Genomic DNA, 16,090 nt, shown 5'->3' on the forward strand with positions numbered 1-16,090 from the left:
AAGAAAGCAAGCCAAGCTTTCGGAGTCTCCATGGCTTTCTCCCCTCCACTGGAATTGGCTTGGATCTTTTGGGGGTCCGACTCCGGATGAGGGACATGTGTCCGCATCCAGTGGTAGATCCTTGGGCCACTTTTGGCTTCGGCTTTCCCATTTTGGGGGTGTCACCAACCCCTGGTGGTCGGGCCAGAGCTCACTTAGGTGGAGATGGATAGGTCATGGGCTCTTGCCCGCTTTAAACATCATTTTGGGCCCCCTTACATGATCACGATGTTTTATATTATGCTGTCACAAAGTTTTGGTTGGCCTCCTGATGCTTTGAGAATTTTTGCATGAGGTCACGAACTTTAGGCTCTATTCCTTGCTCCTTGATCATGAACAATTGTATTATTGATAATCTTATGTTATTTATGGTTGCTATCATTGTTGGTTACTGCTATCATGCCTTTTGTATGAGGATCCGTGCGAGCATATGTTTAGTCCCACATTGGTTATTCGCTAATGCTAGGAGATTTTGGGTACTTATTATACGACTAAGAAACCTAAAAATTAAATACCTTCCAAGAAACATTTTTGGATGAAGTTTTGAGTTATGACATTTTGTATATTTGCATTTAGCACATTAATAATACATATTTTTCTTTTACTTTGTTGGTATTTTTTTTTCATTAGTTTTCAATCTTTTGTCACGTTTTTTAAATTTAAACATTCAATCTTATAGCAGATCCGATACAGAGTTGATGGCATCCATGTAGACTCTAGGTTATTAATATGTAAATTTCATTGGACGAACTTAGGATAAGAAGAGGGGTTTCCCTCGATCTACCTCGACCCAACAAGGTAACCTTTCCTCCTACCCAACCCTCAATGGTGTCTGACCCCCACGCCACACCTAGATGATTATTGGCCTATCGAGTTTGCTGAACTAGCTGGGTCAGTTCAAGTGTCCTCCAGACGTGATCAAACTAGGACTGGACTACTAGAGAAAATCTTTTTTTTTTTTTTGGAGAAGTAATGGTAGATGTGAAGAAACACTTCCCCCAAAATTTATTAATGATAAAGATTATGTACTAGGTACGTATAAAAAGTACAATAGGATGATTAATTAAGGAGATAACGTCAGTAGCGAGAGAGTGGATATGAGCTTCTTGTGGCCGGCCATATATCCCGCCACTTGACTTGGTCGATATTTTTCAAAGCCTAGAAGTGCGGAAATCTTCCAACAAAATGCAATCATTAGCTGATCCCAAGCTCTTCTGGTTGAGAGCTAGAATTTTCTTAATTCTCTAAGATCACCAAAGAGATTGAAGGCTAGCTGACCATCCTCTTAATTTGAGATAGATTTTAAGGAAGTAAAGAGATATTTGAGGAATAAATGATTTGTATTCTCCGTTTTGTGCTCCATGCTATGGGCATCCTGTGCTTAATTACTACCCAACTTCCTTGCTAATATTCTTCGGCATGTAATCTATTTTTTCAGAGCCAACCATATGAAGACTCTAGCCTTTTCGGTACTCCAACTTTCTAAATAAGATCATAAAATGGACGTAAATGCCTCCATTTTTAATGAATTTGTAATATTATTTCACTGTAAAGGCTCTAGCTCTACTTTTAGTGAGCTTCACACCGGCTGATCTGCATTCTTGTCCCACTAGAGAAAATCACACAATAGGTTTAGAAATCATTATGACCTGGTCCACGGGCCCGTTCTAGAATCTAAATGATATATATATATATATATATCGTTGAGAGACGGGCCTGATTTCTCAAGTCAAACGGTAGGATGTCAGGTCAAGCAACACAAAGAACTTCCAATTATAAAAGAAACGGTAAAATAAAATGATACCGGTATTGTAGGCTAGATTCTGTAAAATTTGATCTCGGTAGGAGCCTGACAGAATCGACATAGACACAAACCGGATCCTGATTTGCAAAGTCTATATATAATATATATGAGTGACGCGGCTCTCACGACGCATGCGATTAGGACGAGTAAATCCTTATCCAACCTGTACTAAACAACTCCACTCCTGAGTCATGCATGAAGTGAAGACCCTTGCGTCATGCTGTGCTCTCAAATGAAGACTTGACTTCCAATAAGCCTTCTTTCTTGAGCTGCCTGCTCGCCCAACCGAAAGGAGACTCGGCTTGACTAAACCTGCCAAGTGAAGGACCAGCTCTAACTTCAACCATGAGCTCTAGAGCCAACTTTAGAGGCCCACTTGTGGCCCTGCCATTTCCTTCCCCGAGGAGGAACTGTGCCATGAGGTCGGACCCTCGTGCCAAAGACCTTTTATAACCCGCCAGCATGACAAGTGGCACCAGGTACGAGAGTTGGGCCACGCAGCACTACGCTGATATTTAGTTCCTCTTCAACCGCCACATGATTGTTTTGTTTGGTAATCGAGTGAAAAGTGCCGGGTGCCACATTGTCCTCGTCCCGAAACAATGGTATCCAAAAGCCTCCAATCTGATACGGTATTGGATTGAAACCTTTTAGTATATTCCATTTTCCAGGATCTCATTCTTCCAGTCGATCGAGACAGTAGTACAATGTTGGAGATCTGCACTAATGATGGGGCTCATTCATTCGAATCCACTGGCCATTTGGCTTTCACTCTCCATGGCAAAGGTGGCGACGCATAGCTTTCCAACACCAACAGTCCCTCCAGTTGCTTCCAAGTTGCACCCGGCTGTAGTCTTGGAGGACAGCATGCTTGCCTCTGCCCACATGACCAGGTACCCCAGCTATTATGATGGCTTCACTTCAGTATTGCTCTTCCTCTCTCAGCCACTGCCACTCCCACTCCCAGCCTGTATTCCACAGCCATCAATAAGAGGGAATGGAATCTTTGGACATGGGAGCTCCATTGACCACCCGGGATCCCAAAGATCATCCACAAAAGGTGTTCTTCTTCTTGCCATGCATGTGGGCTGCTCCAGCTGCAAGCTCACACATGGGGGCCGTGTGCCAATGCCGGCCCTTGCTGGAATCCCGAAAAGCTAGCGTTGGATCTCGGATGGTGGTCGAGGACGAATCTTGGTGCCTGGATTTGCTTCTCCAGGATTGGAAGACACGGGACTTTTCAGAAGGGGAGGGATGACTTCTCCTCCTCGGGGGGATGTCATCACTTCCAACTCTCCGGAATCTCAGGGGCTCGTGGAAATGTTTCAGTGGCGATGCCACTCCCGTTGCTTTCGATCCATAATGGTGAATCACCGCCCGGACCGGAAGGAAACCATGTGGGTCGCCAGGCCCCACCAGGGTTCTGAAATCGAACGAGCGAACAGTGATGCAGGGGTCGTTTTGCTCGCGGATGCTTTGTCCTAGGTCAACCCAGCCGGTGGGTGGGCGGCTCGGGTAGGTCGGGACCGGGGAAGACTGGGTGGACCCATCGCCGGACGATTCGTTGGAGCAGGCCTGGGCCTTGTAGTATCTGGCCCATAGCATATAGGCATTGTGGGCCTTGTCCTTGGGCGGATCCTAATGTGTTCCGAGGAGGGTACCATGGGGGCATACCTAGCCTACCATATATGGTTGGATAGGAATGCCCGTCTCTTCAAGGATAGTGGGTTGGCTCCGAAGACAGTGGTGGACACGGCCTTTCGCCATGCTGTTGAGGTCACCACAACAGTTGCGTTAAGTTCCTCTGGGATGGCTTGGAACATGTAGGACACCCGCTCCGCTATTTTAGCGCTCAGATTTACCCTTTTCTCTTGGGTGCCCCCACCCCTCGGTCATCTCAAAGTTAACTTCGATGACAGCATGTCGGCGGATGGAGCATATGGAGGAGTGGAATTTGTAATCAGAGACCACCACGGCAAAGTGCAAACTGATTGGGGTAGGAGGTCGGTGATCCCCCGGCTTGACTATCATTGAGACAGAGCTTTGGGAAGCATAGGAGGGTACTTGATGTAGACATGATATACCTCGAGGGGGATTCTTCTACGGTGATCGATTGGATAAGGGGAGTTGGTCGATATGGAGATGGTTATTCACTTATTCTTAAGATTTATAGACTGGTTAGAAGGTTGGCTTCCTTCCAAGCAGCATATGTGTATCGGAAGACGAGCAGAGTCGCAGACTGAGTCGCCTCCTATGTTGCTTGGCACACTAGAGAGTTTTTTTGCATAGTGCCTCAGGAATTTCCTCTCCTTTGTATCATTTTATAGTTTCTAACTTGACAGGCTGTACTCGTGTAAGAGCTATATGAATACTGTTTTTTAACCACACAAAAAAAAAAAAAAATGTTCCAACTTCTAAGGCGCATCGATGCTGTTTTGACCTGGATTGTTTTGTTAGGTGGGGCAGTGGTATTATAAGCTTAGATGCAAAATTCTTGGTCTTAAATGTCGCATATAGACATTGACAATTTTCAGAGAAAGACAGTAGACAATCATTTGTAACCTTGTCTCTTTATAAATCGTTTGTAGCCTGGAGTACGGTTGCTTGTAAAACAGCCAGTGGGAACTCCAAGCATGCTTTATTAACTTGATTCTTAGGGACTCCAATACGACCCTGAATGGCTCGGCAAAAGCCGGCCAAGTCGTCGGTGCGGTTTTATAGTTTGGATTAGGTATTCAGGATCCAAACTGTTATCAGTATAACCTATAAGACCTGTTTATGATCAAATGAAGGAAAAACTACGATTCTCCTGCTTCTATGGGAAAGGTCGGTCGGCATCCACGGTGGTGGGGCAAGTCAAGGATGAAGAGTGCAACAGTTGACTAGGTGGGAGCTAGATGTGTATACTGGCTGCAACTTGCTATGACTCCTGGTAGTCGGTCATTCTTGCTTCTTGATCAAGGATATTTTATATGGGCCAAAAACCCGGCTACATTCTGAAACAGCTATGGGCCAGCCCGTTTACATTGCTGTTCTCAAGGATGGATAGTTGCAACAGCTAAAGCCCAGATGAGAGTTGCCCTGTTTTTAGCCCAGTTGTTGCATTTGGCTACTTGGCCTACTCTGCCCAGATGGGCTTGATTCGGAGCTTCCGAGGCTAGAAAACAGTAGATTATAAAATATAAAATTTGAGCCGAGAGAGAACTCAACAAATACCCATATAACACAGGCCAGATTTAGGATGGATTCCGGAGGCAAGTTGAATGCTCCAAGCCCATAAAATAATCAAGTTTAGTGTCAAGTTTTCCATATATATCTTTTGACCTATCAATATATATGCCAAATCAGCTGGAAATAATAGATCATATCCAACGACTTGAATTATTAACATCAGATCTTTATTGTTCTAATAAGATTGACTATATCCGACTTTAAATATGGTTGGCCGAATTTAATTAAATCCTAGCTAGACAGTGGGAGTCCAATACCGACGATCCAATTACCGGATGTGATTGATAATTTCTATGCTTCTTACAGACTAAAATTCATACAGTCTAGAACCCTAGTCAATATATTAAGTGGTCAACAGATGGATAGTTTAATCAGATTTTATACCTCTGTAATAAGTATGAGAAGGATCAATGAGCTTTCAATTTGTAAATTATTGATATTTATCATTAGCATGAAGCAACAAAACTTTGGGATGGTGGTCTCTCAAATTATTCTTTTTAAGGGGTTAGGGTTCAATAAAAAATTTACTACGTTGCGTTGAAGTCAGGTGTATGAAGCGGTCCATCCGTCCGGTCTGAGAACAGAATTTGCTCTCTTGCAAAGATAATATGGGTTACTTTGTTGCTCAACTGATTGCAGGAATGAATACAAATTTGGTGGAGCCCAATTGCCTGGTCATTTAAAGAACCTAACCCTACCAAGTCATGGTTGATAGAATCAGTGCCTCATGATTAAAGCTAAGACACGCCATTCTTGTTCCAGAAAACAAAGACTTGCACTCTAGCTCACGGGGCTTGTCCCAATTGACGTTAAAATATGGTTGCCTATAGTTTCATGAGGAGCGGTCATGCAGTAAAGAAAATTCAAATTAACAAAAAGGTTGCACAGCTGACTGCTACCCTCTCATTGTCACCATTTTAGTTGGCACCAAAAGATCAACACTTTAGCTATAGTTGATAGGGAAGAGAATCAATAACAAGGTCGGCATGCCATCAGTCCATCCTCGAGATAGGCAAGTTTAACTTTGAAATGGGCAACATGTCGCCCATTCAAGCAGCACTGGCTTTGGTGGTGCACGTGTTTAGAAGGGCTCAAGTTGTATCTCTCGTGAGAAAGAATAATTAATTGAACTTCTTTTACAACATCATTAACATTGAATCAATATTTTATGCCAGAAAGAAGGTGCATGATTCTTTTGCGTGAGTATACAACCCGAACACTATTTAGGATCTCGACTCGAATAAATAATTAGATGGAGAGAATTCGATCGAGCTTGCAATCTCCACACAGTTGAACTTTGTTACCGTGCTGAGTAACCAATTTACCCCAAAAATTGATGAGGAAAGGATCAAAAATATATGTACCAAACTTGACACTAACTTTGTACGTGAGAGAGATCGTGTGTTATGCCGACACTGCTCGTTCAGGAAATAGACGTGGCATGGGGAAGAAGAAGATATCCATGTGATAACCCAAGCCACCTAACACTAAACGCTATCCACAACCAGCAGCGATTGTGGGGGCCGGCAAGGGCAGCCGGGCAGCAGAATAATTGGATCTCGGGCCATACAATGCTCGCCACGTAACGCTCCATGCTATCCAGAAGCGGCAGCAACTGTGGGAGCAAGGGCAGTCGGGCAGCAGAATAATTGGATCTCAGCAGTGTAATTGGATCTCCTCCATGCCCTTGGATAGTTGGATCTCCTCCATAAATCCTTGCCAAAACTGCCGTTTCATGTGCACCAGCCTTCTCTACCTTCTCAGCTTTAGTGTTCAACTACTCTTGGTTTCCTCATCGATACATGCATGGCTCGCCTCCTAGTTTTTCTTTCTTTCTTTTTGGTGAGCGTAGCAGCTTTGGTTTCGTAGCTATCCGTTCCCTTGTTATCTATTTCTTACTTTATCCATGGTGTTCTAATCCAGGGAACAAAATTTTGTTTCAGCTTGCAGTTGGAGCATGTCATGCTGCTTTGCCCGCAGATCTCTACTGGAACGTAGTCTTTCCCAGCACTCCCATGCCAAGTGCCATCCGCGACGTGCTACGTCCTGGTCTCGATCTCTCATAATTCTACTCATCATAGTAGGATTGCCATTGATGACAAGAGCCTCATTAATGAACTAATGAAACTAAGATCGTGGCTCAAAATAATTTCAGCTGAGATGAAGAAATGTCTAACTGAAGCCTAACCTGACTAACTCCTTTATATTTATTTTTATAAAACTCAATTTTATTTATCAGTTAGCAAAAGTTTATTATGTCGTAGCTAGTTTTTTCATATCTCTACCAATCTAACAATTATGGAGTGTTTATTAACGATTTTCCTAGGACAGAAATATAAAGGAAGCGCTTAAACAACTAGTACATATTATGACAGCCCTTAAACTGGTATCTTATAATGGTTGATATTGATTAGAATCACATATCTAGAGAGAAGGGCAATGGATTATCCCAGCATAATCCCTTTCATTAAGTACATGAAAGTACAGCAGCAAAACATCACATACGCACAAAAGACAGATACTAGACAAAAGGAGACGAGAGAAGAAAAAGAGATAAGAAAAGAAACAGGGGAGATAGGACTGATTAGGAAGTGTGAAACAATACCAACCATATTTTAAAGAGGCTCAATCTTCAACTTAACAGCATCCAAGCATTGATAAGTCCAGTCCTTGAGCAAAAAGAGAATAGAGTTCAGGAGCATATCTGCTTCACTATCAAAATGGTGCATGGTTGAAGAGCCTGCACTTTCTGCAACCCCAAAAACCAACATATCACGAACATCCCAATCGCCACTCTGCTTTCATTATGGAGAAAGACCAATCGAACCATATTTGCTGAACAGAAATAACAAGTTTCTCCAATATTTATTCTTGCTAAAAACAAAACATACGTGTCATTAATTTAATCTGTGGGGCAGGTTATGTTTCATTTAATTTTTAGTTCCAGTTGCGTATATTTTAGAGACGCTCTTACCTGTTTGGTCTATGTTCTTTCTTTCTTGCTTTATACATGGGCAGCGACTCGAAATTAAATGACCATGGACCATAAAATTTTGGTTAAATTAGAAGTCCTTTTTTGGCTAAATTAAAAGTCAGGCCAGGTAATAGAAATTAATCTCCCCTTTAAAAAGAAGAAGAAAAAAATTCTGGGTACCTCATACTCTTGTCCGACCATCTAATCTAGTCGTTCACGAGCAGCTTAAGCTCAGCTGAAAGCCTGAAATCTAGTTTAGCTAAGCTCAAATTTTGCTCCAAATGTACACTTAATTAACAATTTCTACGTACTAACTGCATGCAGATGTGATAGCTAATGAAAAGAACGCTGCTGCGGAGCCCCAAGTCCAAGATGACCCTGCCGCTGCCCTCTTCTTCATAGAGAAGGACTTGCGCCCCGGAGCCAGGATGACGTTGCACTTCACCCGAACCACCTCGGCCGCCAACTTTCTTCCTCGCAAAGCAGCTGACTCCATCCCTTTCTCCTCCGCCAAGCTCCCGGCGGTCCTTGCCCGCCTCTCCATCGACCCCAACTCCGAGAAAGCCCAGGCGATGAAGAAGACCCTCCAAGAGTGCGAGGAGCAGGCCATCGACGGGGAGACCAAGCGCTGCGCCACCTCGCTCGAGTCCATGGTGGAATTCAGCACGTCGAGCCTCGGGACTCAAGATGTCCGGGCCCTGTCAACGACGGTGGAGAAGAAGAGCACGCCGAAGCAGCAGTACACCATCGCCAGCGTACAGAAGGTGGCCGGGCCTACTCTGGTGGCCTGCCATGCCGAGAGCTATGCGTATGCCGTGTTCCTCTGCCACACCACCGACGCTCGGGCATACACGGTGTCGATGGTGGGGAAGGACGGGACGAAGGTGGAGGCGGTGGCCGCATGCCATGCCGATGCTGCAGCACTCAGCCCGAAGGCCTTCGAGGTGCTCAAGGTGAAGCCCGGCACTGTTCCGGTCTGCCACTTCCTGCCCCAGAACGACCTCGTCTGGGGACCCAACAAGTAGAGGGCATGGCAGTCCTTTGGGTCGATGAAGCTTTGGTGGCCTACACAAAGCTTCTGCGATGGACATCCATGGCTAGCCTACACTATTCCAGTATTATCCTTGCATGCTTTTGTCTGGTGTGCTATAATAATGAGGTCGCTGTCCTTGTTTAGTGGCACCTTCCTGATGTTATGGCGATCTAAGCCAAATAAGCTACTCTGTTCTCCGGTTAAATCTCGTGCTTGTCCGAGTTTTTTTCATTTTGAGAACCAGGATGGGAAGAAAGTCTGCCAAAATTTAGGATGAGGATAGGATCCTTGGTACCCAACACCCAGAGACATATGGAAAAGGTAGTGGCAGCCACAAAATTGCCATGGCCTAAACAAATTAACAATCTTAGAAGAGTGGACCGGCAAAATCAAGCATCTATATATGCATGCAGGAAAAGGGAGCATAGTTAAGAATGAAGGAAGAAGTTTTTATTATTAATCACGGAATAAATACTGTAAAATTTATTTCTCACTGAATTTTATTTTTTGACTATATGATCAAATAATCAAATTAATGCACAAAAAGGCCCATAAACAGCAAGTGTACCGAGCCTGACACAATAGCAACGGACAAGGTGAGAATAAAATACCCATCAATGGACTATAATATAACTTGAGCTGTCATCTTACCTCTGCATGACACTATTAGGATTTTGAATAGAAATGCAGACAATCTGTTATATGTTTCCGTTTTATTTGCACTTCAGAAGAAGGAAACAGGACAGCCAAAATAGAGTCATGAGTCTTGATTCCAACAAGCATTATAACAAGAAAAAAGAGGAAAGATTAATTGAACCAATCCCAAGTCCTAGAGCTTCCTCTAGACAGCAGAGTATATTTCACAGGTGACAGAAATTTGATCCAACTGAATTCAAAGTCCTTCTTTTGTAAAATTGAAGTCCGGATACCTGAATCTCTTCAATTTTGTGCTACGGTAGGACATGCAGGAAGGCAGTTTGACCCACATATTGGAAGTAGAGCACGTGCAACCTTGACCTAACCTCATGCCTGCACTTATCAACATGATTCATGGTTCATGATTCAGGACTAGAGCCTATCTAAGTAGCCATAGGTCTCATTTGGCATTGCTTTTTGGAAGGCCAAAATATATTTCTTGGAAAGCTGGAAGTTCTTTTGGATAATTTTGATGTGTTTGATAAAAATTTTGAAATAACTTTTTAGCTTCTCCAAAAGTTTGAAAAATGTCTGGTAGAAAAAAAGCTCTACTTAACATGCCATAAACTAATAGCTATTGATAGTTAAATATTATAATAATATAATATAATAATATTTTAATATAATATTATATTATTATAGTATAATAATTATATTATTTTTATCATATAATACTAGTACAACAATATTATATTATTATATTTTTATAATAGATTTAAAATTTATTATCTATTATGTTATTTGGGTTAAATAATACTTTATAAATTAGGAATACAATAATAATATTTTCGGTAACACAAACAGTCGGACAATTGAAAGCACTATATAATTTTATAATAATAGTTTTCGATAATACAAACAATCGGACAATTGGAAGCACTATATAATGTTCTTTATTATATTTTCTAATACTAAAAGCATTTTTTCATCTGGTCATCATTGACGGATGTTAAGTTCTAGTTACAAAATTAAAAAAATATATATATATCAAAAGCTCTACTTAGGGGACTTTGAACAGTCTAAAATTTATAGATAAAAATTTTGCTACTTATAACAATGCCAAACAGAATCTTACAACAGAGAATGGGCCTGGATCAGCTCAGCTATGTCTGCTCACCCATCTTGGATGCAAGGAGGCCCGCACCAAGCAATCCATGATGTAAGGTGCGAATGGCATCAGTCAGATAAGACGTTCTAAAAGACTTAGAAAATTCTTATCATGCTTGCATGCAACTAATCTAATGTCAGTCCATGCGGATCGCACGAATGGACATAGATTCAAACTGATTGCCTTCGTATCGCCCCCATGACTAGCTTCAGTGTGGCAAGTGATCACACTCCAGTCTGGGGACGAACCTCTTCCAGTTTGCTCCGGCCTCGTTCCACACGCTTCCATAGCCCAATTAAATCTTCTTATTCCTTCTTTCAGAAATGCTGAGCCAATTAACATTAAACGTACCATACTATGAAAATGATGAACCCGTGGCTCTACCAGCCAGTTAGCTCCTACCACGTCCAACCCTAGAACGATGCTGACGACACGAGATAGCAGAGCCGCCAGCATACCAGTTTCAGAGACCAAGACATTAATTTGATCGATCGATGTAAACTTTATGATCCATTAGATTGTAACCACGTTTTCGGTCATTCGAGCAGAGTAATGAGAGAGCGAACCGATAATGCTCGTTAGCAGCAGCGGTGTACATCGAATGACAGCACCGGATAACCAAAACACTGTGACAGGTGCGACCAACATTTAATAGTGGAAGGATGGGCAGTTGGGCAGTGACTTCCGTGCCCATTTTCGTGTCAGAATCCGAATCCATCATGGTACTAAGAAAAATTTAAATGTTCAACATATGTTCAAATTTATAAAAAAATAAATATAAATATGAAACTATCTTGATTTATCATCAACTTAATAATATTTTTGATTCTATGACCGTAAATTTTATTAAATCTGATTTATATCCGTATTTATATATATAATTTTAGTATCTGTGTTGTATCTGTTTCTATTTAAAATAAATATGGATATATTTTTTTACATCAAAATAATATCCTAATCTACATGTACATTCGTCAAATAAAATAAATATAGATACAGCTACTTTTATTTGTTTTGGTTTCAGTTGTACGGAGCAGTAGAGGCAATGTGGGTCCTCCTAAGCCCACCGCCCATCTTCTATAAATACACTTGTTTGTATTGTTGCTTTGTGCAACTGAGTTCTAACCCCTCAAGATCCGAATATCCAACTCTCTGGTTCTTGCATCCATGGGACCTTTCCTGCCTCTCCTCCTCTTTGCGGTGAGAAAATTATTAGCCAATTTCAGATTCTTTTAAGTCTATCATATTGCGGGCTCTTAGGTTATATATATATATATATATATATATATATATATATATATATATATATATATATATATATATATATATATATATATATATATATATATATATATATATATATATCTATCTCTGACCCAAATAGGTATTTTGTTTCAGCTTGCACTTGGAGCAAGCCATGCGTCTTCGCCTGCCGAGGACTACTGGCACAAAGTGCTGCCCAACACTCCCATGCCAAGCGCCGTCACTGACCTCTTGCTCCATGGTCTCTCTCTCTCTCTCTCTCACATACATCTCTAACAGTAGGGTTGTCAGTAGAGCAAGGCAACAAGCCCTCGATGACGGCTTCTTTTCAGCTTAAATGACTTTTAAGATCTCATCTCAAGATAGCTCAGATCTGAGCCTAAGAAGTCTCTGCTCAACTCACCGTGCATGGAATATTGCTTGAGCTCGATATAATAATTAACTAATAAATTTATTATTCATGAGTAAGAAATCCCTTTTTTATAGTTATTTGTTTGATCCGTTACTTATCTAGTCGAACTGATGTCTAACAATTGAGAGCAACTTAAAGTTCATTATTTTCATGAAAATGAGTTAATCACCTTGTGCCTAGATTTCCCTAATAATAAAGAGAGGAGTTCAAATTATATACGTAGAAGATCTCGTGGGAACACGACCTCCCTGCAATTTCTCAAGCTAATTAAGCCATTCTAAAAACAACATGAGCTCTGCTTGAAATTAACAAGGCTGGCTCAAGCTCTGGAATTATAATCCAACCATGATTGCATGCCTCCTTAACAATTCCTGCTGGCTGTGCCCTTCTTTTACTTAAATAATTTGATAATGGATTACCCATGCATCGTCGCGTACTAACATGAATGATTACAATAATTCCTACTTAATTGTAGCTGTGGTGGCTGATGAGAAGTCGGGCACAGCCGCGAACGTCGGGAAGGGAGGGGTCAACGTTACGGGCAAGGACACCAGCGTGAGTGTCGGCTACCATGGGAGGCCGGTGAACGTCAACGTAAATCCCTACTACTCCGGCCCCTTCCTCTACAACTACGCCGCCACGAAGAGCCAAATCCAGGATCCCTCCGTAACCCTCTTCTTCCTGGAGGAGGACTTGCACCCGGGTGCCAAGATGACGTTGCACTTCATCCGGACCACCATCGGCGCTACCCTTCTTCCACGCCGAGCGGCCGACTCCATCCCGTTCTCCTCCGCGAAGCTCCCGGCGATCCTCTCCCGCCTCTCCATCGCGCCCAACTCCATCGAAGCCAAGGTCATGAACAAGACCCTTCACGAGTGCGAGGAGCCGGCGATTGACGGAGAGACCAAATACTGCGCCACCTCGGTCGAGTCCATGGTGGATTTCAGCACGTCGAGCCTTGGGACTCGTAACGTCCGAGCCCTGTCGACGGCAGTCGGTAGGGAGGGTACACCGAAACAAGTTTACGCCATATCCGACGTGCAGGAGCTGCCTAGCTCCAAGTTGGTGGTTTGCCACGGTGAGAATTACGCATACGCGGTGTTCTACTGCCACAAGACGAGCGCAGTGGCGTACAAGGTGTCGCTGGTCGGGAAGGATGGGACCAAGGTGGAGGCGGTGGCTACGTGCCACACCAACACCACCGGATTCAACCCCGAGCACGTTGCCTTCAAGGTGCTCGACGTCAAGCCCGGGACGGTGCCGGTCTGCCACTTCCTACCGCAGAACGATATTGTTTGGTCCCGCAACAAATAGAAGCATCTCGCCGTCGGAGATGAAGGTGCGATCGCCCCTAGAAAGCTTCTGTAGAAGATTTCTTTGCCTAGCCTATCCTACGTACATTCCTACTACAGTTTCCAGTTTCCGTTGTCCGGTGGCGCCTATCAGATGTTATGGTGATGTATAAAGTATCCATGTTGTATAAATAGAAGTAGAATTTTCTTTGTATATCGAGGCGCCGAACTCTTTCTGTGCCTTCTATCGTGATGTATATGTATGCCTCTTATATAAATAAAAGTAGAATTTGCATTGTAAGTATGTTAAGGGTGAACTTCTTTTTTATGGCTTTTATTTATTTGATGGAGCTCAAGTCGTTAGCATTTGGACAGAGGCGGACTCGCGTTGGCATAAACTTCTGCCGATCGTAAATGAACTTTGCCCACGCTTTCGAAGCTTGCTGGGCTTTGCGAGGGCTTTCCAACTACCTTTTTTTTTTTGGGACGAGGTCTTGAATTGTTACATGAATGGTCATAGATAACTACTGTATTCTTTATTCTTAAAAAAAACAGAAAGCCAAATTTTGAGAGGAGGTTGCCGCATGAGTTCAGCGGATCAGATTATATATTATTATACTTTTTCTGAATCAGCACACTGCTTAAACACGCCTGGTTAGTGGGGTGCAATGGATGAAAGTCACTTTTCCAAGCTTCACAAGGCAGGCCTTTGCCACAAATTTCGCACTTGTGTCTAATAGCCTATCTTATCTCTCTGCGTCACACAATTTGGGAGAGCAACCGACAAACATATTGCATGCTAGCCTCTCGCCTATCACTCTCCTTTGATTATCCCTCTTCTTCTTCTTTTAGTTCGTTGTTTTTTGCTTACTCTTGTGGTTGCACTTACGAAAGACTTTGAGGTCTCCCTCCCATTTATCCAAAAAAAGTCACTTTCCTAAAAGTGTTTTTGGTCCCATTGCGAGCATTTCACTAAAAGATGAAAGATGATATCTAATTAATCCCTAAAGAGACTTTATTTCAAAAAAAAAAAAAAACCAAGAAAGAGTTAAAGCAATGACTTTAAAACCACTCGAATCCAAAGTCACATGAAAGTGGAAAGGTCGATAAAAAAAAAAGTCTTTCACTTTGTCCCTCCTTTTTTTCATATTCTCAATTACATTTACAGTTTTAATAACAATAATATTAATATCCATTATCTACTTTTAATAATATATAATATTCAATGATTAATAATATTTACATGTAAATATTATTCAATTTTAATAATGCAATTTTATTCAATCATAGCTAATATTACTAATAATATATTATTATTTGTTATCTATGTACTATTACCAAGCAATCTATTAATGGTGGTATTACTAATTATTCAAATATTGTAATTAATAAAAAACAATATTATACACTTAACAATAAAATAAATATTATATTAAATAATGATTAGAACTTGATAAAAAATAATAAGTTATTAAGAAAAGTAGTAATGCTATATATGTAATAACAGGTATTATTCATCTACTGCCATGTGAGGTTATCATGAGGTTGATAGGAGATAAAATTATTGCAATGATTTTCAGCATTTTGTAAAAATGGTTGCTTTAAACTTTGATGTATGTGAAAAATGTTTTAAACTTTGATATGGCTAAATAGTCGAAGAATAAATTATCTATTTATTTGCAAAATAAACTTTGAACTATATTTATAAAATAGAAATAATTTATGCATACATGATTTGCTTTTGACTTGTTGATTATACTGTATTATGAAATACTTATTTTAAAATATCTATTATTTTTCTAAAATGATGCATTAACATAAAAACACTTATACTTGATTTAGTAAAGTATTAAAAGATTTACTTACTGAGCTATCTCACTCATTAACCTTTCTTTTTATTTTTCTCTCTCCAAACAAATAAAGTCGATAAAAACAAAAAATAGTCTAGACATAAAATTCGCACTAGCAAGCTTGGTGATCTATGTAACAGAACAAAATTTTAGTTCTACAAATGATTATGAAATTATAATTAGGGATTTTTCTGAATAGTAAGAATTATGGATTTTTGGTATTTAAATTTGGATTTAGATGCTCTGAACCAAAATTAATTTTTATTTAATAAATAATAAAATTAGACTCATATTTATTTTATTATATTTGAGATAGATTTGAAAACTAAATGTAATATTAGCTTCGTATTATCTTGGGTTGTACCTCTTGATAGTACGGCCATATCAT

The 16,090-nt window shown here is 41.0% G+C and overlaps 2 protein-coding genes across 2 annotated transcripts; both read left to right on the plus strand.

The window, feature by feature from the left end:
* Nucleotides 1–6,756: 6,756 nt before the first annotated feature.
* On the plus strand, nt 6,757–9,286 carry LOC103712986 (BURP domain-containing protein 6-like). The gene is made up of 3 exons (XM_008799761.5): nt 6,757–6,916; nt 7,018–7,123; nt 8,373–9,286. The coding sequence occupies exons 1-3, from the start codon at nt 6,881–6,883 to the stop codon at nt 9,071–9,073; spliced, it is 843 nt and encodes a 280-aa protein (XP_008797983.1). The 5' UTR covers nt 6,757–6,880; the 3' UTR covers nt 9,074–9,286.
* A 2,706-nt stretch (nt 9,287–11,992) lies between these two features.
* On the plus strand, nt 11,993–14,156 carry LOC103701411 (BURP domain-containing protein 6-like). The gene is made up of 3 exons (XM_039130268.3): nt 11,993–12,085; nt 12,284–12,389; nt 13,036–14,156. The coding sequence occupies exons 1-3, from the start codon at nt 12,053–12,055 to the stop codon at nt 13,872–13,874; spliced, it is 978 nt and encodes a 325-aa protein (XP_038986196.3). The 5' UTR covers nt 11,993–12,052; the 3' UTR covers nt 13,875–14,156.
* Nucleotides 14,157–16,090: the final 1,934 nt, after the last annotated feature.

The sequence above is a fragment of the Phoenix dactylifera genome, chromosome 12 (assembly GCF_051530095.1).
Source record: "Phoenix dactylifera cultivar Ajwa chromosome 12, Ajwa_hap1_PhDact_Kaust_v1.1, whole genome shotgun sequence".
In the NCBI taxonomy this organism is placed as follows: Eukaryota; Viridiplantae; Streptophyta; class Magnoliopsida; order Arecales; family Arecaceae; genus Phoenix; species Phoenix dactylifera.